Source organism: Kryptolebias marmoratus, linkage group LG2 (genome assembly GCF_001649575.2).
Source record: "Kryptolebias marmoratus isolate JLee-2015 linkage group LG2, ASM164957v2, whole genome shotgun sequence".
Lineage (NCBI taxonomy): Eukaryota > Metazoa > Chordata > Actinopteri > Cyprinodontiformes > Rivulidae > Kryptolebias > Kryptolebias marmoratus.
In genome coordinates this window covers 1,061,258-1,087,810 of record NC_051431.1, presented here as the reverse complement: position 1 = coordinate 1,087,810, position 26,553 = coordinate 1,061,258, and the positions used below count along the sequence as shown (strand labels likewise).

Sequence of the window (26,553 nt, the reverse complement as noted above, 5' to 3'; positions counted from 1 at the left end):
CAGCATATCTGACAGCTGAGAGCAGAAAAGCTGTGTGAGACTGACGAAGAGCTCTCATCCCCGGACAGTTAAATCAGACCCAGTGTTGTGCTGTGTGAGTGTGTGTGTGTGTGTGTGTGGACATATGGAGAAGCTCCGGGACAATGGAGCTCTTGTGTCGCTGGGCTCAACAAAGAGGCCAAGATGGGCTCAGACCGGGGGCCCTCAGCCGGGCTTGTGTGTCTGTTTGTGGAGATGAGGGAGGGACTCGGAGGGGTTTTTTGCGTTCGGAATCATTTTTATAACTTTTATGGAGATAAAAAAATCTTGCACGCAGGTTTTGTTGTTTTATTTGTTTTGTTTAGTTTGTGCCGTTTGCATGAATAAATGACTAACCTCAAAAGAAAACCGTATTAAAACCAAACGAGAGAAGTAGCTTGTCAGCCTGGTTAACAGACAGATGTTACATCCCTTGTTTGTTTCTGGAGAAAACATGCTGGGAACCATAAAACGTAACAACCCCACACTGTGACACTGTGTTGTATCGGCCTCCATAAAGCCGCCCCTCCCTCGTCCTCGGCTCCACCCAAACCCCTGCTAACTGCCGTGGGAAGAGATTTCACAGCCAAACTTCAGGCACAGATCCGCTTCTAAGGTTTCATGACTCGGCTGATAAGAAGGGTTCAGATCCAAAGGGAGGTTTTCACTTTCCTGAAATGTGCCAATAAATTTAAGCTCCTTTTTGCTCCTCAAAACAAAACAGGCCAAGTTAAAGTTCTGCTGCTAAAGTTGATACAATATCGTCTGAATCTTTATTGAGTTATCCACAAATAAAGCTTTGACTCGTTTAAGTACCAAAAACAACAAAATGAACACACTGATCATTTAAAAGGTTTGAAAACATTGTGTTGGTACATTACATGTTACATTGATAAACTAACTCCTTCCTGCTAAATTTATTGAAGGATTAGTTTGGATTTTATTAAAGTAGGGTTCTGTGGAGTTGCTATAATCAGTCAGTATCTTACCTGCAGTCTGAGCTAACATCTTAAGAAAACCCCATTTAAAAACTAAACTTTTTACACTACTGTCAGGATTATTTACAACAAAGTCTGGTTATTTACATGTTGGTCAGCAGTTTGTTACAATATTATAAAAGTATATATATATATATATATATATATATATATAAGACAAATAAAGTCATTTTCAGAGGAACATGCTGGATCAAGATGTCGCTGCTTATTGCAGCTCTGCAGATGCTGACAGACCTGATCAGATCTTGTTGTGTTTGAGTAAAATTATCATTTTAATAAAATCAAACAACAGTGTCGAGTTTTGACTGATTAAAACTTTGTCTTAATGATCTGCTTTGCTGTCAGTTTCAGACGTTTTTGTTTTCTGGCAGCAGAAACAGTAAATGATGTGAAGGAATTCAGCCATATTATTTATTATCACACTTGAGCTGGAGACTTCTTCTTTAGCGGCCATTTTCTACCAGAGCTGCATTCGTTCGGGGAGTCTATCCTCACGTTTCTATTTCTTTTACACTTTTTTACATAATTCTCAGTTTCTGACATGGAAATGAATATTGCGTTTGTGAACTATGACCCCTACAACATTTTAAAGTAAAATAAAAATGCATAAAAATCACATTATATGCTGGATGTACACGTACAACCAATTAACTTTTGAGTCAACTTGGTTTAAGATGGCCGCCACAGCTAACTGACTTTAGAAAACACAAAAAAATGTCTACAACTCAGTTCTACAGATATTAAGTTAAAGTTTGCTGAGAGTCTTTTATAGCACATATTCTAAGCATTAATAAAAGGGACGAGATCTTTGTTTAAAACGTTGAGATGAAAGGTGGTGAGCCACATGCATTTTTTAATTTATCTCTGCTGATGTTGCAGGTTGTTAACCATGAATGTCAGAGCAGCAGCACGTGTGTGTGTAGTACACCTACAAGTAAACACAAAGTATCTGTGTACTCGCTCCCACAGACAGTTACTCTGGTTTATGTAGGAACAGTTTCAGTTGCTGCGGGGGGGGGATCATTATCCTGATCGATCGGGACGAAAACAAGAATCGTGGAGAGGGAAGTGGTGGTGAGGAGGGGAACAAGTGCAGAAGAAGGTTGTAAAAAAGGAAAGAGGCAGAAACAAGGAAACAAAAGAAAAGTCTGTTACAAAACCAAGCCACCGCAGGGAGGAAACCACACTGGATTACAGTTTTTAACCCTGAACACACACACACACACACACATTCAACAATAATGCACCGTATCAGTGAAGATAAGACGCGTCTTTAAACCGTCAACAATCCGAGCATCACGCCTGCGGCTGCGAGTCACGCCGGACATGTTGTTTACACGTGACATGGTGCAGCCAGGGTCAAGTTCCAATCATTTAATGGCAAACAGCTGAAAACCTGCTCTGAAACTGTCACAAAAGTTTGTTTGGGTTCATGAAGCTGATAAAACAGTAAAAAAGCTGCTTTTTACACAAAAATATTCCCTCATTTCTCATGTCATACAGTCCTGGACCTCAGGGTTCACATCCCTACAGGTTTTAGATGTTTTCCTGTTTCAAATAAATGAGTTACATCAACCTTCAGCAGTGTTTGGACTTAAAGCAGGGAAACTAAAACATGCCGACTTGTTGGTCCCAAAACTAAAATAAAGTAACACAAAACATGCATATAAATCCTTATTAACGTGGATAAGTAAGTAAACATCGATGTTGTATTTGCAGATTCTAGAAACAAACAAACGAACCAACGTGGCTCTGCAGTTCTGATCTTTACCTGAAAGTTTTAGTTCTTGTTTCTTCCTGCAGAAGGGGACACTTGGCTGCAGTTTGAGGCCTGCAGACCTTGAAGTCTGCTCCAGACTGATTTATAACGACAGCAACAGCAGCCTGTTAGCTTTAAGCTAAGGTTTTGCTACCTCAATAAACCCCAGTGAGCTTGGAAAATAGGTTTTACATATTTATTTTTTACAAGAAACTGTAAATAATCAGCTAATTAACAATGAGGGAAAGAATAAATACCCTTGAAAATATATTCAGGTTTTAATATTGATGCTAAAACATAAACTGCCCCCCCCATGGACTTTTACCTCCTATAAATCGGATCGAGGTCAGTGAGACCAGTTACTGAAATCATATCAAACCTTACAGGATCTCTCACCACAGCTTTGTTTCAATCTTTCCTGAGATTGTTGCAGTTTAGTTTTTTCTGTCTGTAAGGTTCAGGCGGTTGTTTTAGAGTTTAAACAGATAAGATGAGACCGTGTTGTCACACAGTTTATCTGCTCAATGAGCTCATCCATAATGCTGTCATCTCTGCATAAAAAAGGTAAACTCTTCAGCTGCATTCACATATTTAACTCTACAGAACCCGACTTAAAGCTCAAACCTTTGTCTGACCCAGAACAGGATTCTGACTGAATTCTCCTCCAGCTGGTCTGTAAAACCCGAGTCATGAGTTGATGTCTTCTAACTCTGATCTTATGGATCTTTTCAGATAGGAACTGTTCAGCAAGCATCAGCTGAGACATTTTGTGTTTTGAGCCTTTTTTACTGACTCGTTTCAGCAACAATATCAAACTTAAATGAGAAGCTCAGACAGAAGGAAGGAGTCGGTGAGACACGCGGATCATTGTGGCAGAAATGCTTGTTTCTTATCAAACACAAGCAACACGCCGCGTCATTTAACTGTGATATGATTTCAGCCGTTATGTTCTTCCTGTTGTGAGGAAAATACAGCAATGAATCCTGAAAACAAGCTCTATACGCCCTGTTTCTGACAGAAATCTTATCTTACTTTGCCTGGATGTCATGTTTAGTTGTCGTGTTTCAGATTAAAGATGAACGGATCAAAATATTAAAGGATTCCTTGGAGGAATGCATATCACCCACTGCCTTTCAGAGACTAAGATCACTTTATGCTGAGAAATCTCAGACTTAGAGTCATTTTAGTGTTGAAACTAACAATATGCACATCCTTACACATCTCAGGATTTTGTTGTGAATGACTCTCAGCTACTACCACATCACATTTTATCTCAATATCTGTAAAACTGACTGAGTTTCTGTTGTTTTTGTGTTGAGGTCAGTTCGCTGCGACAGCAATCTAGAATTGGGTGGATTCAGTGGTTTAACAGACAGACATAATTACAGACACAGACATGTTCAAAAACATTACAGCCTGCCTTTTGACAGCAGATAATCTCAGAAATCTGTTTTTTTAATGAAGTGTGTATGCTAAAACAGTACTGCAGTGTGTTGACCATATGGCCTTACTCTGCAACAAACCGGCCCTTAATAAAAAGAAAGAAAAGTTTGTGAAGTTCCTGTAAAACAGAAAAGGCTGTGAATTAAAAAAACAAACAATATGTTTAATATCAGACAGACGCAGGGTGCAATGATGGGGCAGTGTTGGTGGCAGGCGGGATTAAATCCAAAAACGTTGCTTCAGTGGATGAAACTAGAAACCAAAAACCATGAAACCCACAACTGACCAGGAGTTCCTCGTGACAATCTGATGAGAGACTGCAGGAACTCTGATTCCAGAACGAGAAACAGATGAGAGGCAGAACAGCGTCAGGGAACTGAGGAACAATGGCTGACAACCACCAAACGGACAGAAACAAGAGAGCTTAGTCATAAACTTAGTCATATTTACATATAATGAACTTAAATTTGGTGTGAAAGTAGCTGCAACTAATTCCCGGCACTAAAGGATCATGCAACACTTTGCAACTTTGCACGAGATAAAATGACATCGTTTTAAAGTTTGATCACCACAGCTGTAAGTTTATCATCATAGGATGATTTTAGATGGGTGATATGCATTCCTCCCAGGGATGAAAGCAGAGAGAAGACAGTTCACTTCTTGTCCTAAACCAGAAATCTGCTCTTAACAACTTTTTAATACTTTAAGTAATGATCAGACGATTAACATGTTGAAATTGAAATCCCAGTTTTTGCTGTATTTGCAAACTAAAGCCTGATTCACATTTATCTCCTGTTGCACATTTAGTTTCCCATCAAGTTTTCAGCTGTTTGATCAGACTTGTCAGGAGCTCCTCGGCTGTATCGATCCCAAACAAAGAGAGAGAGAGAGAGAGAGGGGGGGGGGCAAAGAAGCATTCTTCTTAAAGAAGAAGACGAAGAAGAAAAAGGAGAATGCTTTTTTTTTAAAGGATTTGGTCATGAATGGGTAGAAAAGTAGCTTCATTCAGCTCCCTCCCCTGCTTGCTGTGACCACCCTGCCCCCAGCACACAATGCAGGACCCCACCCCCACAAACACACACCACACACACACACACACACACACACACACACACACACACACACACACACACACACACACACACATCATTAATGCACATTAACACTCAAACTCCTGGCCTGCCCCCTGAAGCATTCAGGCCTGTGTGGGTGGGTTTCCCCAACTATTTAAACGGATTCCAGCAGATGGTTGAGGAACTCTCCTCCTGAAAACACGTTGCTTCTTTTTCTTTTTCTAGCAACTCTCCCCCCCTCACCCCTCATTCCAGAAACAATTCAACAACATTTCGGAACGGAAACATCTCCAGAAGAACTTGGACTTTTCTTCCAAAGAGCTTTTATTTTGTGTCAGTTTCAGACGCTCCTTCACTGGGTGAAGTCGGTGGAGTGAATCATGCCCTCAGACTTCCTGACACCGTTCCTGGAACTGGACGAGGAGTTCTGCAAGGTACCAAAGTCTGACGCAAACAAATTCTTTTAGGAAGAAGCCTTTATCATTTACTGATGAATTTCAGTTGTAGAAGAATTTAGCAGTTTTAGGAAACTTTTTTCTGTTACAAAAACTGATAAATTTGCAGCTAATTTTGTTTAAAATCTCTCTGCACCTGTTAAACCTACAAAACCTTTAGGGTTTTTTATTGAAGCTCATAACTTTGATTAAACTGAGTGATTAAGTAACGTCTCTGGAGGTCGACTGATGTTTTTCTGTCAGAAGTCATGGCAGCTGATTGCCATGGAAAGAACCTTTTTTTTATTGTTTTGAAAAAGAAAAAAAAATCTGATCATTATGCATTTTCTATTTCACAATAACTGCTTAACTTAACAAAAACCTGGACACTTTAAACATTCTTATTAAAGAGTATTTTGGCTCAGAAAACAAACATTAATCCGGTGAGGTCAGCTGGTTGTAGCAGCTGCATCTTTTTCTTCCTGGTTGGTTAAAACGCGTCCAAACAAGTCCAGCTGCTGAATTCTCTTAAAGTGGCAAATATCAGCCAATTTAATTGGTCTATCTCTACTTTGAACTCTTCCTTTCGGACTGATTTAGTGCTGCCAGTTTGCATCCAGAGAACTCATGAATTTTCTCTTGTTGTGTGTCAGAATTTCCGAGGCCTGGAAGCAGCAGACGGATTGTCCTCCGGCTCGCAGGAGCACAGTCAAAGAGTTCTTGGCTTCCAAAGACGCCATTCTCTCTGCCCCGTGACCCTCCCCAACTCCAAGTTCAACAACAGCAGCAGCAGCAGCAGCAGCTCTGAGGTGATGGACTCGGCCTTCTGGGGGCTGAATTTGGCCTCCAATCAGCAGTGGAACCGGGCGCTGCCCCGCTCCTCGCTCAGCCACATCCCCTTCAGGGTGGACCGCTCGGTCAGCATGATCGAGGGACACGTCAGAGACGACAAGACGTTGAATGTGTCCCCGCCACCGCTGCTGCTCCCGCCTCCAGGCCTGTGCGTCAGCAACACCTCCCTAGCTTCGGCTGCATCCTTGACCTCCCCCAGAGCTTCGGCGCCACCGCCTCACATCTCCAGCCGGTACAAGACCGAGCTCTGCCGCACCTTCGAGGAGAGCGGGACCTGCAAATATGGCACCAAGTGCCAGTTCGCTCACGGCCTGGATGAGCTCAGAGGCCTCAGCAGACACCCCAAGTACAAGACGGAGCCGTGCCGCACCTTCCACACGATAGGATTCTGCCCATATGGCGCCCGCTGCCACTTCATCCACAACGCAGACGAGGCAAACGTCGCCAACGCAGCAGCTCCTCCGAGGCCGAAGCTGAGGCCTCCTCTGCTGCGGCACAGCCTGAGCTTTGCAGGTTTCTCCTCATCGCCACACACCTTCCAACCTGTTGAGGAGCCTTCCTCCCTCTTCTTCACCCGGGCTTCCTCTATCTCCCCTCCTCCCTCCTCCACAGGAACCCCGGAGCTCCTGTCCCCTCTCTTTCCTGAGCCCGGTGCCTTGAAGCATTACCCCTACCCCTTCACAGGCATCGGTGACCTGCCGAGCGACAGCAGCGATGCAGCTCCACGCTTTTATGCTGCGACTGACTCCAAGAGCTCAAGGCCCAACTTCCCCTCCAAAAAGCTGAACCTTCCGGTGCACCTCCCTCAGCAGCTGCCGGTGTCTCTGAATGGCTGCTCCGGCCTTCAGCGGTGCTCCTCGGCTGACTCCCTGTCCGAGGAGGGCTACACGTCCTCCTGCTCCCTCAGCTCGTCCTCCAGCGGAACCGAGTCGCCGAGTTTTGAGGGCCGCCGCCTGCCCATCTTCAGCCGCCTCTCTGTTTCGGACGAGTAGGGAAGGGTTTTACTTGAAGGCTGAGTTGAGTCAGGGATAGGCGCTCCGACTGTTTTAGCTCTGTGTCTGAAACGAGACATGATATAAAGGACTAAAACACGAGGTTCTCGCTTCCGTCCATGGTTCAGCCGAGTAAACGTACCTATCTTTGTGCATATTGCATTTCTCACCCAAGCAGCTGTAGTGCTGCTCAGTGTTTGTCCAGTTTTAGCTGACTCCTTTCTTGTTTATTATTATTTTATTGATATTTTTTGTATTTTTTGTTTGTTTTAATGCTGTTGTTACTGCTGTATACTGTTGTATACCCATGTTTTAGATCAGAACTGGAGTGTGCATTCATTCAAGATCCTGAATTCACAAACTCTTTCATTTTAGTTGGCCTTTTTATGACCAGTGTGGAGTCCAGTAAGGTTCTGGACTTCCCTGGTCCCATTCAGGGCTGTCCAGCTGGACGGTTTAATACTTCACTGATGTATTAGTTGTATCTGTTGGTCATTTTAAGTGCCTGACAATGATCCAGCTGAGCTGCCTTTGCAACAAAAACGTGTAGAAAACCCAGTGAGTCTCTAGTTACCAAAGTTCTCTTAACCTACTGCTAACCTTTAGTCCAGGCAGGTAATAAATATATATATATATAAATAAAACTAGAGCTTAAACACATTTTAGAACTATTTATTGCTTTTTGCATGTTTTTTTTGTAAGTTTGTGATTGTGGTCATGCATTTTTTTGAAGATGCCAGAGAAATTACGCTTTACTTTTTTTAGAAACATTTGCATTCATGTCCTCCATCTGTTGGTCAACCAGAAGCTTTAAGAGCTTGACGAGAGGAGGGGGGAGGGAGGAAAACATTTTGGCATTCTACGTTTCTGTTGCCTTATTGACTGACGACTCGCAGGTTCGAAAACCCCGGCGAGTCTGCTCTCCTCTCCGTTGAGCCTCACACCACCAGATTCAAAGGGCTTTTTCCCAATTTATCAAAAAAAGTGAAGAGAGTAGTTCAAATGTTTGAGTCTGAAGATGTGGTTTCATCCTACAGGACTGCTCTATGTGTGTAAAAGTTGTGTATTTGATTAGTTAGCTCAACGACAATGCGTTTGTAGGTCCATCTCTGTTGCACACTAGCTAGCTGGCTAACTGAGCGGCAGGTGAAATCAGAATAAAATCAGGAAGAATCGACTCGACCTGCCCCCCCAGTGAGGCCAGACATGCTTCTTGTTACTGTAGCTTATTGTTGACTTGACAACAAGAAGTTTCTTTTTTTGTTTTTACTTTTGTTAACTTAAAGTCTTATTTATTTTGTTTTGAAAGCAAAACCTATATTGTGTGTTTGTTTTTTTTAAATCTTGTTTCACATAATTTAAGTACATCTATTGTTTACATTCCAGTGGTTATGTTGAAAACCTTGTTTTTATCCTAATATATATGTTCATTTTTATTTTAAAATAAAAGTCTTTAGAAAAATGAAACCTTCTCTGTCACGTTTTGGTGTAACACGCATAAAACCAAAATATTTTAGGGTTAAATTTATGTCCTGTTTTAGAGATGAGCAAAAGGAAAATAAAAACTCATGATTTATAATGATTTCACTCATTGTTCCTTTAATTATCCAGCTCTAGTTAAGGTTAGCATCGTTACATGCCTTCAACTCTCATATTAGGCAAAATGAAAAGATAAAATACAAGATTTTTCTTATTTTATATAATTTAAGTGAATCTACTGTTTTATCTTATGTGTTCATTTCAATGTCAAAATAAAAGTTTTGAAAAATGAAACCATTTTGTGTTGTTTTGGTGTTTGGTATGCATTAAACCAAATATAATTAGGGTTAATTTCATTTCCTGTTTTAGAGACGGTGCAGATGAGCAAAAGCAAACATTAAACATAAGAATAAAGTGATTTTATTCTCTGTTCTTTCAAACATTAATGATTGTTAGCATCCTCACAGGCCTCTGCTCTCTCATATTAGGCAAAATAAAAAGATAAAATACACAAAGAAACAATCTACTTGAACATGACTGAATGCCTTGTTTCCTGTGTTGTTGGTGCCAGTTTCCAATAACTCCATCAAACTTTAGGTTTCCTAAATGCTGAGCAGGAAAAAGCTTTGGCAGCACATTCCCACGGGCATCTCTTTAAAAATGCTGGTTCTTTACGATCGTCTGTGACTCGCTGACACACAAAAGGAACAAAGATTAACTCTTTCCCTAACTTGGGAGTCTCCCTGGCCTCCCCTCCCCTCCCCTCTCGGCGTGCTGCGATGTGTGGGAAGAGGAGTGAGTTTTGTCGCAGCTCGTCCAAACAGACCAATTTAGGGTGAGTGACACTGAGGAGAATGTTTGGGCAACAGATGCTCGAACAAAGACTTCCAAGAACACAATGGGGCAGCGAGATACTTGTGACTGATTTCCATCTATTCACACAAAGTGGAGCAGAAGTTGAGGTCCTCCCCTGAGTGTTTGTGTCTGAACATTGTAAATTTAAACTGAATTTTATGCGCCAAAGCTATTTTAGTTGATTAAAACAAAGAAGTAACAGTTGTAGGTTTCTCTGTGATGTGCAATAAGCCAACCCAGTCAAATAAAACCAGAACTAAAACTTACTGAAACTTAGTCCTTAGTGAGGATCTGAAATGAACAGAAAATGAGAGAACATGGAGCGTTTCTTCATCCATCACAGGAAAAACAGCCAGTCGGGGTCCTGTTTGTGTGTGGTGGCATTCAGCTGCGGTCAGGCCAAAGATTTTACTCTGATGAATGAATAACAGCAGCAGCAGACTCCCACAACCCCCACGGATGCTTACCATTCAATCCCCGGGGTTCTGGAAAACCTTAAAAGGCCAAGGGCCATCGCCTCCCCTCCCCCCATTGTGCACCCCCCACCCCTCGTCCCTTTTCAGTCTAACATCTGTATGCTAATGCAGCCCAATGGGAGCGGACTGGGGGTGAGCGCAGGCCTCCCTGGGAGCCATGGGTGGATGGAGTGATCTGGGAGAATTCAGCAGTTTGAGACAGAAAAACAAGAACCGTTCCTGACTGGATGGAGTTCAGATGACGTTTCAAACAGCTGAGTGATTAAATGTGTGCAGAAGTCTGTCTGGATTCCACATTTCTTCACAATTTACACAAATCAGACAGAAAGTTTCACAAATTCACCACCTGGAGATGATCAGAGCCTCAGAAACTGCAGAAAACAGAGAGTTTCTTCCTGTTGGTTGATAACAAATGTTTTATATCTCAGAGTGATAATGTTTTTGGTCTGTATCATTTGTAAAATACCACTCAACAGATTTTAATGAAACTCAGAAAGTAATTATTGGGGTAATGTCTACAACTGGCTACTTTTTGATGTCAGTGAAATACAAGTTGGCCACTACAGCAATCTTTGACAACACAAAAACCAGCTACAACTCTGTCAATTTCACAGCTAAAATGTGGTGGTAGTAGCTGAGAGTTGGAGGCTGCTGTCGCTCGGGGGGTCAGTAAAGATCCTGTAATCCTGAGGCTGCAGGTTTGAGCTCAGGTCGGTCCAGAAAGGACGTCTGGTTTAAAACAAACCGTGCAAGTTTGTTTTCTCTGCTGACCCCTGCAGAAAGGATCAGCTGACAAACAAAAGGTAGCTGAGAGTCATCCCTAACTTACACTCTGAGCTGCAGGTGACGTGAGCTCCTCCAAGGAATGCTAGACCTTTAATCCTTTACGTTTTTCTCAGACTGTATAAAAACACCCGGATTGTTCCACTCCTTCTGACGTGTTGGTTTCTGCACCCTGAGGATGGGATTTCTGTTTTTACAGCTCATTTGAAAGCATTGTTGTGGCTTCACAGGTACCCAATGCAAATTTAACTCTTTCTGTGCTTATCTGACAAACAGAGAACAAAGGAGCAGCTCATACCTGCGCATAAAAAAAGGCTTTAGGGGAACCGTTTTATTGCATTTAAGCAGCTAAATCATTATTCCTTCCCATCTGGATGAAATATCTTAAAATTAAATTTCAACTCTTGCACCTTATTCTGATACTGATTCCAAAGTAAGTTTGTATGTCATGTTAGATAAATATTTTTGATGAGAGATCAGATTTCTTCAGTTTTAGCTTCTATGACTTCTTATCAAATTCAGAAGAGATTTTAAAATCTTGCTTCAAACATCCAAAGCTCTCAACAACCAAGCTCCATCTGATATTAAAGATCTTATTGATCCATATTTTACTAACAGAGCACTTCGCTCTCAGACTGCAGGTTTCCTTGTGGTTCCTAGAGTTTCTAAAAGTAGAACAGGAGGCGGAGCTTTCAGTTCTCAGGCTCTGACTTCCTGTTTCTGTCTGCAAACTGTCCACCTGCTGCTGTCTTTACTCTTATTAAACTGCTTTTCTTCCCATAGAAACTCCACCTGGACCACTTCCTGTTTGTCTGCATCTCTTTCCTGTCCTTTCACGTCCCAGTCGGTCGAGGCAGACGGCTGCTGGGAGTCCTGGTTCTGGTTCTGTTAGAGGTTTCTTCATGTTAAAATGGAGTCTTTCCTTCCCACTATCGCCAACAAGTCTCCTTTGGCTTCCTTAAATAGAGAACTTTTACTAATTGCATTTAAAGGCATCATCTTATAAACATAATCATGTTGTTTTTCTGTTCAAAAACTCAGATTTTGTCCTGTTCTTGTACCTGATTATGAGAAAATGTGTCAGGTTTTCAGCTAACAGCTCATTTAAACCACTTTAACTGATAAACTGAAAATAGCAGCAGAGGAAAGCAGCAGCACGGGCTTTCATTAAAAATATCTGTGCAGCTCCCTCTGCTGGATCACATGGAGCACTGCAAGTGTCAAAATACAAAACTTGGCTTCAATTTAATCACATTTGACCTTAAATTACTTATACCTTTGTTGTTCTTTGAGCTTACTGTGGATCCATTTACAGCAAAGACTTCAGAGTCCAACAGTTATCACAGGGACGTTATCCTGAAGAAGAAAACAAGTTTAAAAGATAAACGACGGAGTGACTGTTCCTGTTTTTAGCCTGTTTTAGCCAGAACACAAGTCTCCACAGTATCATCTCCTGTGGACAGCCTCCCTTTGTCGCTGTGGTTTGTCTCGTCTTTATTTAGGTAATGAAAACGACAGAAAGTCCCTGTTTTCACACATTGTTTAGTCATCTCTGAGTGTGTCAAACATAAAGATGTTGGCAGCTGAAAATATCACGTTTTTCTTTGTTTTATTAGTTTTCTAATCGACTCATCTGGTTAAGCTGCAGTGCTATAAACCTGAGAAAGGTGTATTCTTTATTCAGCTAAAGAAACAATAATTATGTCATAAAGTCTGATAGTTACAGAAAACCATGAGGGGTAATTCCCGCACGACTGTTTTAATCAAAAATTTGAAAAGCATGTTTGAAATTACATCAAGAACATGTCCTCTGTTAGAAGAAAGGACTGATTCTGTTTAATAATGAAAAGGTTTGTGGTAGATTTGAGCAGATGATGCCCTCTGGTGGAGGGTTTGGTCCTCTGTAGGTGGGACACACGTCCTCTGAGGACCAGTTGACATTCTGGACTGGGATGCTGCTGGTCAGGATGTCCTCTGCGGTGAGGACAGGAGTTGCAGGAAGTGAAAGTGTCTCTGAGACCTCTTAAAGACCGTCAGAACCTGGATCGTACCGAGCGCTTCCTGTCAGCAGGAAATCAGAGACAGGGTGGTGCGTGTCCTGTCCGTCCATTGATTCTTTATCATCATATCTCTATCAACTGTCTTCAGACTGTGGGAAATTAAAATTAAAATGGTTTGGAGTCTGTAAAGTGTCCAACATTTAAGGTATTAAAAGTTTTCTGACTGCAGAGCTGAGGTCTTCTTCTGGCTGCTTCCTTTACGGATCATCGGCCTTCATCCTCCTCCTCTTTAAAGCATCCATTCATCTTGTCATTTTCCATCAGCACAAAATAAATTTGCATAAACTCTTAGATTAAGGACAATAGAAAACCATTTGCCTCCTACACCTGAGTAGAAACACACCTGACCTTTAATAACCCATCCCAGCAATACACCAAAGGAAAAAAACACCCCCTAGTGGAGAAAAACAAATAAAAAACAGATAAATGGCTCCTACAGTTATCATCAAGCTTTGTTTTTAAACTTTCTAATATGTAAATCTGTAACTGAAAGAGGTTGGACTTTCTTTTACTAGGATGACAAAAAAGAAGAATCAGGCACAACTGGTTCAGCTCACTTATCATAAAGAACAGAGAAATATCAAGAGAAAGGAAAACACGTTTCTCCTAAATAATAAACTACTTTTTTGGGACTAATGTGTCTTTTTTTTAAATTTATTTGTAGTGTGTGGATTCAGGATTTAAAGCTAATGTTGCCCCACTAATAAAAGGATGCCTGGTTGTAATGAAGCATCATGACTGGGAATTTCATATGCCGTCAAACTAGTCTGCAGGGCTGTCAGGTCACAGTACATGTTGTGCAATAATTCATAAGAAGTATGCGAGGCATGAAAGACGTGTATATGACAAACAGTGTTCATCATACAATCTCACAAGACCAAACCAGTTTGTTCTTTCCTCGTACAGGTGTAATTATTTGTCTCAGAACGTTTTCTGCTTCTAAGTTGAATCTGTCACGCATTTTCCACCAAACATTCCAGCCACTAACTGTGAGAACTTCCTTCATCTCTTCCACGATAAAGTCCGACGGGTTGGCCCTGACTGCCAGGGTTTGAGTTATTCTTTAAGTTTCTTTTCTATCAGGTTTATTGTTCTTTGTTTCTCTTTTCTGTCTCTTTCCTTCTGTTTAGTTAAGTTCTTGTGTAGTTTTGTCTCTGTCTCCACCACCCACACCTGTCCTTTGTCAGTAATCTGTTTTCTTTTACAAATGACCCTCAGGCTTTAAAACTCACTGGTTCCTGGTTTCACTCTCATGTGCTGTCAGCTCTTCCTCATGTCTCGCCCCGTGTGGTATTGCAACTCTGGATTTTGTTTGTTTTTGTAAATAAATCAGTTTTCTTTTGGAGCTGTCTGAGTCAGTCTGCATCTTGGGTCCATCCACCTTCCACCGAACCCGACTCCTTCAGACGTGTTCAAACAGTTTGAACCAGTTTTTCTTCTTCCTCTCACTGAGATTGTGCAACACATGAAGCCCACAAACTGCTGTCTGGATGTTCTTCCTCCCAAGTTTTTCAAAAAGGTTTTTAATACTATATGTTTTTTTTCAGCTCTTAGTCTAGAAACTGTCCCTGCTGTTTTTAAACTTGTCGTGGTTGGACCCCTTCTCAGAAAAACCTCACCTTCACCCATCAGTTTGATCAAATCTCAGACCTATTTCTCATTAAAGTTTGAACTTCTTTTATTAAATGTATTGCCGACATTAAGCAGTGGCGTTTGGAGTTTGTCAGACAGTATGTTGAAGACTCATTCTCATGTGTTTCCTGGCCGTCGGCCCCAGAAAGGCCTATACAAACAAAGGATAAAAGGATGAAATCCTGAAAGACAATCTGATGCGGTCTTAAAAAGAACTATAATGCACGCCCCGTCTCTTTTATTTCACCTGCTGAAGCTTGAAACTCTGTCAGAGCTCAGGTGTCATGATGGCCTCTCTCACTATTATCCTTCTTGAATACTTTATTTAATTATACATATTTTCATATAATTGGCATTACTTTGTAGAAACTGATTCCATTTAAAAAAAAAATCCCCCTTTTTGTTACAAAGACCAATTTATATAAACAATAACTGATTTATATTAGCGTAAAAGACCACATGAATACTTTTTATATGCACTGTAGATGTGAAGCTATCCCAGGATTTCAGCAGCTTGAAATCATTACATTCACCAATTTGTGCACTTTATTAAAATAAAAACAGTACAATATAAAGCAAAAACTGTTCTATTATTCTGTTTTTGAACAAAAACCAAGAAGAATGTAAAATCTAAAATATTCTGTCAGGGTTTTTATTTATTTAACCTGCTAAAAAAGAATCCCACCGGAGAGTAATATTTGTCTTTATGAAGGCGGAGAGGAGAAGTTACACTACAGCTGCTAACAGTGTGCTGTCCAGGAAGTTCTGCCCCTCCACTTGGGCTTTCTCTTTATTTAAAAGAAGAAGAAATAAGAAGAAAAAGGGGTTGATCTGAACAAGCAGAGGCCAGTTCTGATCATAGCAAAAACACATAACACATCGTTGTTTGGGAGAGCCAGATGGTGTGGCGCCTGCCGTCTGACCTTGGTCTCTCACGTAGGCAGTGTTCCACATGAGCACAAAGGCTGATAATGTAAAAACCCTAACACATTCTTCACATTTACAGCACTATATTTAAAGAAATGTTGCAATCATCAAACTTTTCACAGAATTTACCACTTCAGAAAATAACTTCAGGAACAAATTTATTAAAAAAAAAAAAATTAAATCAGGACTGTTGTGGAAATCTTTATTTAACAAGGACAGAAACACACGACAGGAGACAAGGCACTCTGTAGAACAGGGGTGGCCAGTCCTGGTCCTCGAGGGCTGCAATCCTGCATGTTTTCCTTGTTTCCCTGCTCTTCATGTTCTTCAGAAGCCTGTTAATCCCCCATTGATTTAAATCAGGTGTGTTGGAGCAGAGGAACAAGTAAAACCTGCAGGATGGTGGACCAGGATTGGCCACTCCTGCTGTAGAAGGTCGTCTGAATATTGTTTATTGGCAGCCATAAAGGTGTAACACAGAACAGTTTTTGTTCTCGGCCATGAAGCTTCGTGAACCGAGGTTGTGTGTTGGACCCCATCATATACGGCTGGCCTTTACATAACCTCATGTTTATCTAACAGACAATAAAGTTTACTACAAGTTATCAAAGATAAACAGCAGTGAGAGGCATTCAGGTCATAATAAAAGGAGAAACCAAACCCTGGTGACGTCTGTGTCAGCACAGAAAAGAGCTCACCAGTGTAATTTTTTTTTCCATCATATTCCTCCCTTTTGATCACACCTTGATCAATAAACAATTTAAGGAAAAGAGAGAAAAACTAGAGAAATTGCATTTCCTGCGAAAATGCAGTGTGAATGCTTTTTTGCTGAATGATTTGACTGAAAACTGCTGAAGAAGCTGAAACTAGGCGGAACAAACCCTTAAAACTGCAGAACAATGCTTAAAAATAACAGAGAAATCCTTAAAAATAACAGAGAAATCCTTAAAAATAACAGAACAATCCTTAAAAATAGCAGAATGATCCTTAAAATTGCAGAACAATCGTTGAAACAGCACAAGAATCCTGAAAAATAGCTGAAAGAACCTTGAAAACATCCCAAAAAGCAGAACAGAACCCCAAAACAACAAAACAAATCCTAACACCTTAAAACAAATCCTTAAGACAGCAGGAAAAAAAACTTAAAAACACCTGAAAAGACATTAAAACAGCAGAACAAACCAGTAAAACTTCAGAACAAACCCTTAAAACAGCAGAACAATTCTTAAAAACACCTTAACAACCCTTAAAAACAGCAGAAAAATACTTAAGAACACCTGGAAAGACATTAAAACAGCAGAACTATCAATAAAAAGCAAAAAACCCTGGAAACAGCAGAACAATGCCTAAGAACACCTGAACAATTCTCTTGTTCAGAATGTTCAGCTAAGAATCTTAGCTCTTCATCTAAAAGAGCAACCATAAACTACGAGGTCCAAAACAAACCTAAAGAATAATATTCAACAACTGTGAAGCTTGATTTTTGTTAAACTTCATGAGGTTTGCAAACTTTATTTTGTTCAAATGCAGACACATCTCTGACATGGATGATCCTTTCTCCGGATGCAGCAGCACCAATAAACAGTTTGATAATATTTGTGACAGACGGCTGAGACTTGTCGACTTGTCTTGAAACATTATTGAGGACATGTTTCCTTCAGTTTTTCAGTTCACCTGTCGCTGCGGTGTCGCTGTCACGGGGCCCTTTTGATTAAAGGGGGGAGTGCGAGGACGACGGTCATTTCCCAGCTCCCAGTGTTTCAGATGCTCGTTGCATTTATTCCTTCAGCTGTGCCATGGAGGGGGCTTTCAGGGGGATCGAGTTGTGAGGCTGTATAATGTGCTTTACTGGTTAATTCTCATACATTGTCCGCCATCACAGTTATTCTTATTGTTATTATGAACACCGGCACCGTCCTCGGGGCCCCCCTTCCGCTCGGGGCCCAGGGCTCAGATCAGAAGAAATCACTTCGAAATCAACCCGGACAGACATCGGGACATCACAGCAGTACTGACCGTGATAATGATGATGATGTCGTTTATTCTGAAGAAGAGGCGGGTGATCACTCTTTTATTCGTCACAGTCCCGCTTATCCTGCTGGCCTGGACCTTCAGGTGGGTGGAAATCATCAATTTACACTTGGAACTGAAAGTTTGGCTCTAAAAGCTGCACTGGAAAAAGTGTGGCCCAGCTTAAATTAAAAAAATTGATGTCCATTTGTTGCATCTAATATATTTGACTTCACAGAATCTAAATAAAGTGGTTTGGTACAACATGACTATTTAATATTGACTCAAACCATATTACTTTACTTGACCCAATATTAATTCTTCACCTTTATCCAAGTTAAATTATTTACATTTTAGTTTTGGAACCAAACTAATATATTGAAATTGAACCCATCAAATATATATACCTTGCATTAATTAATTCATTGGCACCATGAAAGTCTTTTTTTTTATATTTCATAAACTTGGTTTCATAAACAATTTGCATCACTCACATCACACTTAACACACTCCAGCAACAGTTTTTTTCTAAGCCATTTATTCCTCAAGTAAAAAAGGACAAAAAAAGTTGCATGTTCAGACAAACAAATATAAACATGTCATTGTTGCTCTACATCAGAGCAATGAAATAAAGACAATATGGCTTATCAAGCAAAATTAAATGGACAGAAAGCATTCACTGTTGTTGTACTGTTCAAACACATCTGAACTTGAAGGAATGTTGCATCTCTAAACATCATCAAAGAACTAAAATTCCAACAAAAGCACTCCATGAAAGTGACCCCGTGAGCCTGTATAACAAAGTGCTGTGAGGTGGTCTACCTCTTAAATAGATGCCAGTGGCAACTACATGCACACATTAAGCACACACAAATATACACTACTGTGCAGTTTTGAGTTCACCACTGAGTTTGCGAATCTTGGAAGTCATCTTGTTGGAACCAAGCTCCATCAGGATCTTCTGAAGGGCCTCAAAGGTGAACCTGAAACCCTGTGGATACTCCATGTTAAGAGCATAGCAAAGTCCAAAGAGCATTGCCACTCCAGCTGCAAGAGAAGGCAACTCATTGAGGACTTCCACACCATCAATGACAATCCCAACGTCTTGGGGCTGCTGTAGAAGGCTTGAATTCTCTCTGAAGACGAAGACTGCCATGATGGTCCTCTCCAGCTCCTGCTCGGCTTGATCTTTCTGGGAGACCTGAGGCAAAATATACGAAATATGCAACTGAACAACTGCAGTCTGGCACACCTCATTAATCACTATATACTGTATAATGGCATAGGTGGTCTCCCGTGATGAATAAAGTTGAATCATCATTGTGACAGAAAATATCTGGACATACCATGTATTCCTTTATAAGGTCCTCAACACGTTCTCCCAGGTAGATGATGAGAGCTTTGAGGATACACTCCCTTCTGAAATCTGCATCAGCACCCTTTAGGGACAATCAAAATGGTTATTATGCGATGTGTACACTAGTCTAGCAACTTAATTCCCAGCTCTACCATAAACAGTGCTTTTACAGTGTGTGCCTGGTCAATACTGAATCCATGGCAGACTAATTGAAAGCAGTGAAAATGTAAAGCCATTCTAGTACATCTGCCAGAGGTCACTAGTAGTCCCTCTTTAAATATGAAGACAGACTGGATGGCTCCTGTTTGGGTTCCTATAGTGACAGGTGCAGTGACAGGTGCAGAAATTATTTTCTATGCGCTACTACAAATTAATGTACTCATAGGTGGCACATGTTTTTCTGTTTTTAAATGGTTGATAGTGAATATGGTGCAAAACTTGGCACACAATAACAATGCCATGTACATCAATTGCACATCATCTGCACATCCTCTTCATGTAGAAGGATTGAGGGCTGTCGTTAGTGGCTAATTATATACTGCACATCATACCTGGTCAAGAAACTCAAGGATCGTGGCAGTTTTTGCTTTAGTGATCCCTCCTTTCTTTCTGAAGATCTTCAGCAGCTGCGGGGAGTGCTTGTCCAGGTGCGCCATAAATCTGGTCAGGAGGGGAACTGCAGTAACCCGCAGAAACTCTGCATCAACCTGCACACAAGAAAACATTGCGAAATACACTTAAAATTTAAGAATAATGTGAAATAAAGAAAATAAAAAAACAAAACATTTTCTCATCTATGGGCTTAAGTATACAAAAAGTTGTAAAAAGTGTACCTCTTCCATCTGAAATAAAGCTGGCCATCTTTCCATGAGGTTATCGATGGTTGGCTTCTGATCCACAATCTCTTGCCTCCTGAACTGAAAAGTCCTGGCCATCTTCTCCCGTATGGTTCTCTCATTGTTTCTTATCTTTATTTCAGTCAGAAGAGATGCTCTTTCTTTCTCAAGGTTTTCTGGACTGTCTCCGCTGGGTTGAGGATAGTAATTGGTCTCACCTCTTCTCGCCTTTTTCACATTCTTTGCTGGGAAGGGAGTAGCATCTTCTCGTGATTTGGATTTCAGTGTGTTCACCATGAGCTCAGACGAAAGTCCATGTGACCTCAGCTGAGTGCGGTAGTTGCTCATCTTGCTCTTGAGCTTCAGTTTCCATCCATAACTCTCATTGAAGGAGTCTGGTTGTCTCAGGCAGGGATGTTTCCCTGTCAGAGCCTCTGCAACATCACTCAGGTCTGCATCAGTGGGGTACGCCTTGTAGGAAAAAATCTTCTCTGCCAATCTTTCCAGTATGTCGGACAGCATTTTTGATGAAGGTGTCAGTCTGGTTTGGTTCTGTGCATATTCTGAATTCCCTCGCTGAAGTTGACCTTCTGTTTCGAGGGAGAAAGGCGGGATGATGAATTCCTTTGGCCCCGGCTCTTTTCTCAGTCCCTCACTGTCAGAGCTGTGGCTGAGTATGACCGTGTCATCTGTATCAGTGTTTCGTGAGGAAAGGCTTGTGTCTAAGTCACTCAGATCAGATGGGACACTTTCAATGAAACTCAGAACAATATCAGGAGCAGCTTGTATGATCTTGATTGTAGTAAGGTCTTTGATCATGGACGTTGCGCTCAAGTTAACAAATGTTCCACCAAAGTCATCATCCTTGTACTGCAGCCTGATGTCTCCAGAAAGTTTGCATACATTTTTGACCTGTTCAATGAGCTCCTCAACTGTGTCCGGCACCCTTGATAATTCCATCCTCTCAGCGCTTTCGTCACCCAACAAGATGAGGAGTCGGACGGGAGTCGCCATATTGCAAAGTTGGATCTCGAGTTGTTGATGTAGATGCCCTGACAGTCAGTGATGTTCAGGAAGCTGGAGTCAAAACCTGGGTGGCAGGAGAATAAAACGAAAGACAGAAGGAAAGAGAAATTATTAATTCACATTCACAACCACCTTGTGTCAACATACAGATGAGATGAAAGCTTTGAGTTGTAATAAGTAAGGTGCATCAGTGCCCCTTTAAGTTAATCTAATATAAAACAATGCGTATGCACCCCTTTTATATCAGTACAAGTGCCCCTGTCTGTTAGTCCATTGTCACAGTATGTCAGCCCCTCAAGGTTAGTCTAGTCACACGGTTTATCCATGCCACATTAGAGGCAGGTCATGTAATTCTTTTAGAAGTTAATTTCCTTAAAACATGCTGCCCATTGACAAATGTTACCTTTTTCACAAATAATTACCACCACCATGCCATTCTAAATATTCATTTCAAATTTCAAGTAGGCATTTTTGTCACCTAGTAAATACAAGGTTAATACTAAGTAAATATTCTGGAAAATATCCCATTAGAAATATTCAGCACAGTTGCAATGGGCTGCATAGTTGCAATACCCATTCTGCCCACCATGCATACTCTACCTTTAAGTTAGTACAGTGTCAGTTTAGTGCAGATTTTGAAAAGTGATAAGTAGAATGAATTACATTAAAATAGAATGATTTCATGAATATGCAGATCTTAAATGTTAAAAAAGAGAAAAATATTATGCATACCTTAAATTTGAATATATCTTTTCAGGGTAATGAAACGCACTCCTCCCACAGTGTAAGCTACCAGGGGATATGGATCAGTCAGTTCATCTGATTCCACAAGTATTATGTCATTGGTAGGGCTCACTTCAACTTCGAAGGCCCTGAAGTGTTCCCAGTGCCACACTCTCAGTTTCTTAACAATGAAAAAAAGTCTCTCCTTCAGAATAAACATGTGGATGATCTCAGTAAATTCTGGAATCCCTTCCAAAGACCCATGTGCAAGTATCATTCCATTTCTGTAGTTGAATCCATTGAAAGTGACACTTTTAGCCAGGCACACATTATCCATTGTTGGGTGCTTGAGCCGTATAGCTTGTGCAATATCTTCTTTTAACACATCAACAGAAAGAGTTGAGACAGTTGACACTTCCAGAAGAGGTTTTTGAGGGTACATAAATATCTGCTGTGCCATATGAAATTGGTGTCGCTCCGCCAAAGACAGCAAAACATTCTTTAAAGATCTTGTATAACGAACAACTCTTTTAAAAAAACTGTGCTTGGCTTCATATCTCAAAGTCCAAAGACAGACTAATGGTCCAAATTTACGAATTAGCTGAGGATAATGTTCCAAAAGATGATGCTTAGGCAGTAGACGGTAGTCTGGGAAAACCTCTTGAAGTCGAACTCTGTGCTCTGATATCTTGAAATTCAAATACGCGATTGATTCCTCTGTATGGACAGGTGAGACAATAAGCTCCACTAGATCTTTTAAGTCACCCAATATTTTCCATGCTGGTTCATCCACAGGTACCTTTTGGCCGACAAGGAATGAGAAAAACCTTAAGAGACTCCAGTTTTCGTGAGAATTGCCTCCTATTGTCTTTCGAGATGCAAAGTTCAATGGCACTGGATGGGGACAATTAACTTTGTCTGTCCACTTAAAGGGGAAAGCTAGTATGGACTCATTTAAATATGCAAGAGTAAAGTACTTCTTGGATGTGAAAACAGAAAGACAAAGCGCAATCTCTGCCGGTACGATTCCTTCAAATAAATCATGGACAACATCTGGGGGGAAACCCGTGGTAACTTTGAAATGACTGAGTTTCTCAGAGAGGACACATCTCTTCTTGACACCACAGAAATTACTTAGAGAATCTTGTTCAAGGATTTTAAGGTGTTCTGAGTGAATCTGTTCTGTTCTTAATGTAAACACTCCACTATCTACAGTTTTAGTTTGAATTTCTGATCTAGATGCTGTACAAAATCGACACAGGTGACCACTTGAAAAGCTTTCAACAAACCCAGCGATACCATGTGCTCCAAGGTTATCGGCTATCACACACTGGATCGTTCCCCTAACACATTTCCCTAACTTCTGCAAAAAGACACCGTGCTCTTCTAATGAAATTAAATCACTTATGAGTGGCTCGAGTACAGTCTCATAGCCATACACTTTCAAATCATCACTTTTGACTAGAAGAGCCAAGTAAATTGATGACAGTGAAGACTGACAACCAGGGATCAGATTGCCTAAAGTCCAATAGAAGGCACAGATTTTATGTTTTCTCCGTGATGTCCCAATTGGGTTGCAGATTTCGTACTCGTCTACATAAAGATTTAGTGAAATGGCACAGTCTGCAGACAGAAGTGTGTTTTTCTGAAAAAAATCACCATCAAAAGGACAACTATATACTGTTTGATCGCTCTCTGGTGACTGATATCTCTCTCTCAAATGCACAGTTTTTGCCAGAATTACATCTGAATTTAGAATTTGCTGCAATGTTTTCAGCACAGATACATACTGCAATGATTTTTGGTTTCTTTTATCAAGAATGTATTCCAAGGGAGACACTACACAGAATTCTCTTTTATAATATGACTTGCGCTTCCAACTAGTAGACAATGGCCCTTGTTTCCCTATTGCTTTATGAATTGGGTGTGAAGAACAAAGAAAAGTGGCCAATTGTTGAACAACAGATGCTTCCACATGACAATTATTATCTTCCAAATGCTGGTTAATTGCTGCTATACTACCCGGCACAGAGACATCTCCAATGAGATGTTCTAGCTCCTCAAGCAATTCATTTACAGCTGTAGCCGAGACTAAATATGTATGTTCTAATTTAAGTAAAAGTGAAGCTAATTTCAGTTCAACTTCCTTTTCCAAATCTCTTGACTCTTCAGTGGTTAGCTCTATTTCTTCATTCAAGTCATAGTCAGATGGATTGGAAATGAGTGACGTGACAACTATTCCACTTTTAAAGTCATTAATGGTGCATGACTGATGTTTTCTCCATTTATGGCTCCGGAAACTGCTGTATATGTTGGTTTTGTATGAGCAACCATCAAACATACATGGGACTACTTCATATTTTCTCAGATGTTCATAGATATGTTGGAAAAAAACGTGCTCAGTAGAAAGCTGATTGTTTCCACAAATGTAACACTTGAAAGAAGAGTGTCTTTGTTGGGACTCCAGAGAAGGATGATTTCTAGAGAGATGTTTCTGAAGACCATTCCATGTCTTGGACGAACAGGGACATTGTGCGTGGATGCATGGATAGGGACGCCGCCTACCGTGAAACCGATGGTCAATTCTCAAGTGTTTCAGTATCTCAGATCTTCTTGAAAAATGCTTGCTGCATTCTTTGCATTTCCACATCCAACCTAAAAAAAGGAAAGCAGACCAGTAAATATTTAGAAAATGCAATGAACAGAAATCTTAGTTTGTTTAGTTTTAATGACAGTCTGGTAATCTATATATCTAAATACAATGTTGAGTCTAGCGGTAGTAAAGAACAATGAGCTGCATGTTTTGTATGAACTAAGATATACACAGAAATTCATTCATTCAACATCATTATAGCTACTACTGCGCTCTTATAATCAGAGCCACCCTAATGTAAAAATGACTGCAGGCAAATGCAACACTGTACTTGCCCCCCCCCCCTTTCATTAGAGATTTGCTTTAATAGAGTAAGCTTGGTTGAAGTTGGCATGTTCACTTTTTGAAGCACTCTGCCTGCCACACTGATCTTGCAGACCACTTCGACTGAAATAAAATAAATAAATTAATTAATTAAATCGTTTGGTCCACTTAATCTTGTCTCCACATTCATTAGGTTTTTCTGAACGTTGCAACCCAACAGTTTTACTGGCTCAACGATATTTTAACAATGGGCACGTGCGAAATCACACTTCATAAGATACCTGCCAGCATGCCATGACATATCTCTGAAAACACAATGCATTCGGAAAATGAAGTTCTTAACCTACAGTAAATGGGGCAGTGTCGTGAACAAAATGCATGAAAACCAGTTGTAGAGCCGAACAAAAAGTTTAAGGCTTAACAAGGAGATTCGCTTACCGAGAGCATATCCTGTGAAACCGTTTTAACAGTTGGACAAACCAGCATGGCGAACACTGGGAAACATCACCGACCATACCATACAAGTATAATGCATGCACAAAACACCATTAATTTTCAACGGGCCTCGCTACCATTAACAAACTGGGACTTTACAATCATAGTGGTATAAACACACTAGACTAACTAATTGCTAACATGGCTTTACATGGGTTAAGCTAGTCAAGTTCACCGTGTAGCCGAGCTAACCGTGGTGGAAGCTATTGATTGGTAACGAATTATGCCTACCTTGATTAATTCCAGCTACAACCGAACAATGTACACATAGTTATATTTCTCGTGAAATACGTGTAAGTTCAGAAATTACACCACATTTAACCCAGCGAAAAAGAAAGCGTTTACTGGGATACCCACATTTAGGCGGGACTTTCAGCTTGCTAACCAGGTGACATTAACTCAGTCTTTTGCATTAATACAATTGTAGGCTTGTTAAGACACGTTTACATCAGCTTAGTTTAGTACTTACCGCAGGTTTATTCTTTGATGACGTGCTCGGACGTTAATCATTCCTTCTTCCCCATGCCGAAACGGACGAAGCTCTCCAAGCACTTCTCCCCAACTTCTTCTCACGTGACTCAGATTGAAAATATGACATCATTTCCTTTCAGCATGTTTTGAGAGGAACCAAAATATTTGCTTTCTTCCCTTCAGAAGTGTTATTAATTCAGTCTGAATCAAAATTGACACCTCAGAATGCAAAAAAATAGACTTTCACAACCAAGTCAATTATTTTACATTGTATTCAATGGTAGTTATTAGCTTGAATGAACAACTCTGTGCTACACTTTTTCCAGTGTGAGAGGATCTGTCCATAGGACCACTAGAGGCTGTACAGAGTTGGGCTTCATGGAAGAGTGATAGAAAAATACATGATGTAAAGAAACAAAAAAGACAGACTGTTTGGAATTTGTCAAGGGGCATATTAGAGACTCCCCAGACATGTGGAAGAAGGTGCTATGGTCAGAGGAGACCAAACTCAAACTTTTAGGCCATTGAGGGCACCATGTATGAGGCAAATTTGGACTGGGAAACTGGTCAAAGTTAAAGGAAACATATGGAGCAAGATACAGATAAGTTCTTAAGAGAAACTTGTCGGACTCTTCCAGAGATTTGAAACTGAGACAGAGGTTCACCTTCCAGGAGGACAATTACTCTAAACATACTGCTCAAGCAACATTCTACTGGTTAAAAGGAAAATTAGTTAAATGTCTAGTAATGGTCCAGTAAAAGCCCAGACCTCAGTCCAACTGAGAATTTATCCATCGCCTGTGGCTTATTTTTGGTTGGGTCGTAAAGGCAACAGGAAAGAAACCCAGACACTCTTCTCCCAAGCCACACTACAACTCCTTCTAGGGTATCCCAAGGTGTTCTCGGGCTAGAGAGGATACATAACTCCTCCAGCGAG

The 26,553-nt window shown here is 40.7% G+C and overlaps 4 protein-coding genes across 4 annotated transcripts in view; 2 read left to right on the top strand and 2 right to left on the bottom strand.

Annotated features, from left to right (window-relative positions):
• The first annotated feature begins 5,455 nt into the window (after positions 1–5,455).
• Positions 5,456–9,325, top strand: LOC108244662 (mRNA decay activator protein ZFP36L1). Its single transcript, XM_017431046.3, has 2 exons — positions 5,456–5,725; positions 6,379–9,325. Exons 1-2 carry the CDS (start codon positions 5,672–5,674, stop codon positions 7,567–7,569), a joined length of 1,245 nt encoding a protein of 414 aa, XP_017286535.1. The 5' UTR covers positions 5,456–5,671; the 3' UTR covers positions 7,570–9,325.
• Positions 9,326–17,645: 8,320 nt separating this feature from the next.
• The window catches only part of si:zfos-464b6.2, a 25,922-nt gene continuing 17,014 nt past the window's right edge, over positions 17,646–26,553 (top strand). Inside the window, exon 1 of the mRNA XM_017431087.3 lies at positions 17,646–17,896. Coding sequence (XP_017286576.1) covers positions 17,805–17,896 — 92 coding nt within the window. The 5' untranslated portion in view covers positions 17,646–17,804. The remainder of the gene's footprint in view (positions 17,897–26,553) is intronic.
• LOC108244686 lies at positions 18,312–24,582 on the bottom strand. Its single transcript, XM_017431086.3, has 5 exons — positions 21,743–24,582; positions 19,982–21,074; positions 19,700–19,855; positions 19,138–19,230; positions 18,312–18,992 (listed from the first exon to the last, which is right to left on the bottom strand). Exons 2-5 carry the CDS (start codon positions 20,996–20,998, stop codon positions 18,672–18,674), a joined length of 1,587 nt encoding a protein of 528 aa, XP_017286575.1. The 5' UTR covers positions 20,999–21,074; positions 21,743–24,582; the 3' UTR covers positions 18,312–18,671.
• On the bottom strand, positions 21,495–25,939 carry LOC112449731. The gene is made up of 2 exons (XM_025009317.2): positions 25,615–25,939; positions 21,495–24,388 (listed from the first exon to the last, which is right to left on the bottom strand). Exon 2 carries the CDS (start codon positions 24,381–24,383, stop codon positions 21,744–21,746), a length of 2,640 nt encoding a protein of 879 aa, XP_024865085.1. The 5' UTR covers positions 24,384–24,388; positions 25,615–25,939; the 3' UTR covers positions 21,495–21,743.

Excerpts from the sequence above, each read along its gene's own strand:
- LOC108244662 (XM_017431046.3), top strand. The coding sequence starts at position 5,672 with ATGCCCTCAGACTTCCTGACACCGTTCCTGGAACTGGACGAGGAGTTC. Across the intron at positions 5,726-6,378 it reads TGGACGAGGAGTTCTGCAAG|AATTTCCGAGGCCTGGAAGC; the intron begins GTACCAAAGTCT and ends GTTGTGTGTCAG.
- LOC108244686 (XM_017431086.3), bottom strand. The coding sequence starts at position 20,998 with ATGGCGACTCCCGTCCGACTCCTCATCTTGTTGGGTGACGAAAGCGCT. Across the intron at positions 19,856-19,981 it reads CTTTATTTCAGATGGAAGAG|GTTGATGCAGAGTTTCTGCG; the intron begins GTACACTTTTTA and ends TCTTGTGTGCAG. Across the intron at positions 18,993-19,137 it reads ACCTTATAAAGGAATACATG|GTCTCCCAGAAAGATCAAGC; the intron begins GTATGTCCAGAT and ends ATTTTGCCTCAG.
- LOC112449731 (XM_025009317.2), bottom strand. The coding sequence starts at position 24,383 with ATGTGGAAATGCAAAGAATGCAGCAAGCATTTTTCAAGAAGATCTGAG.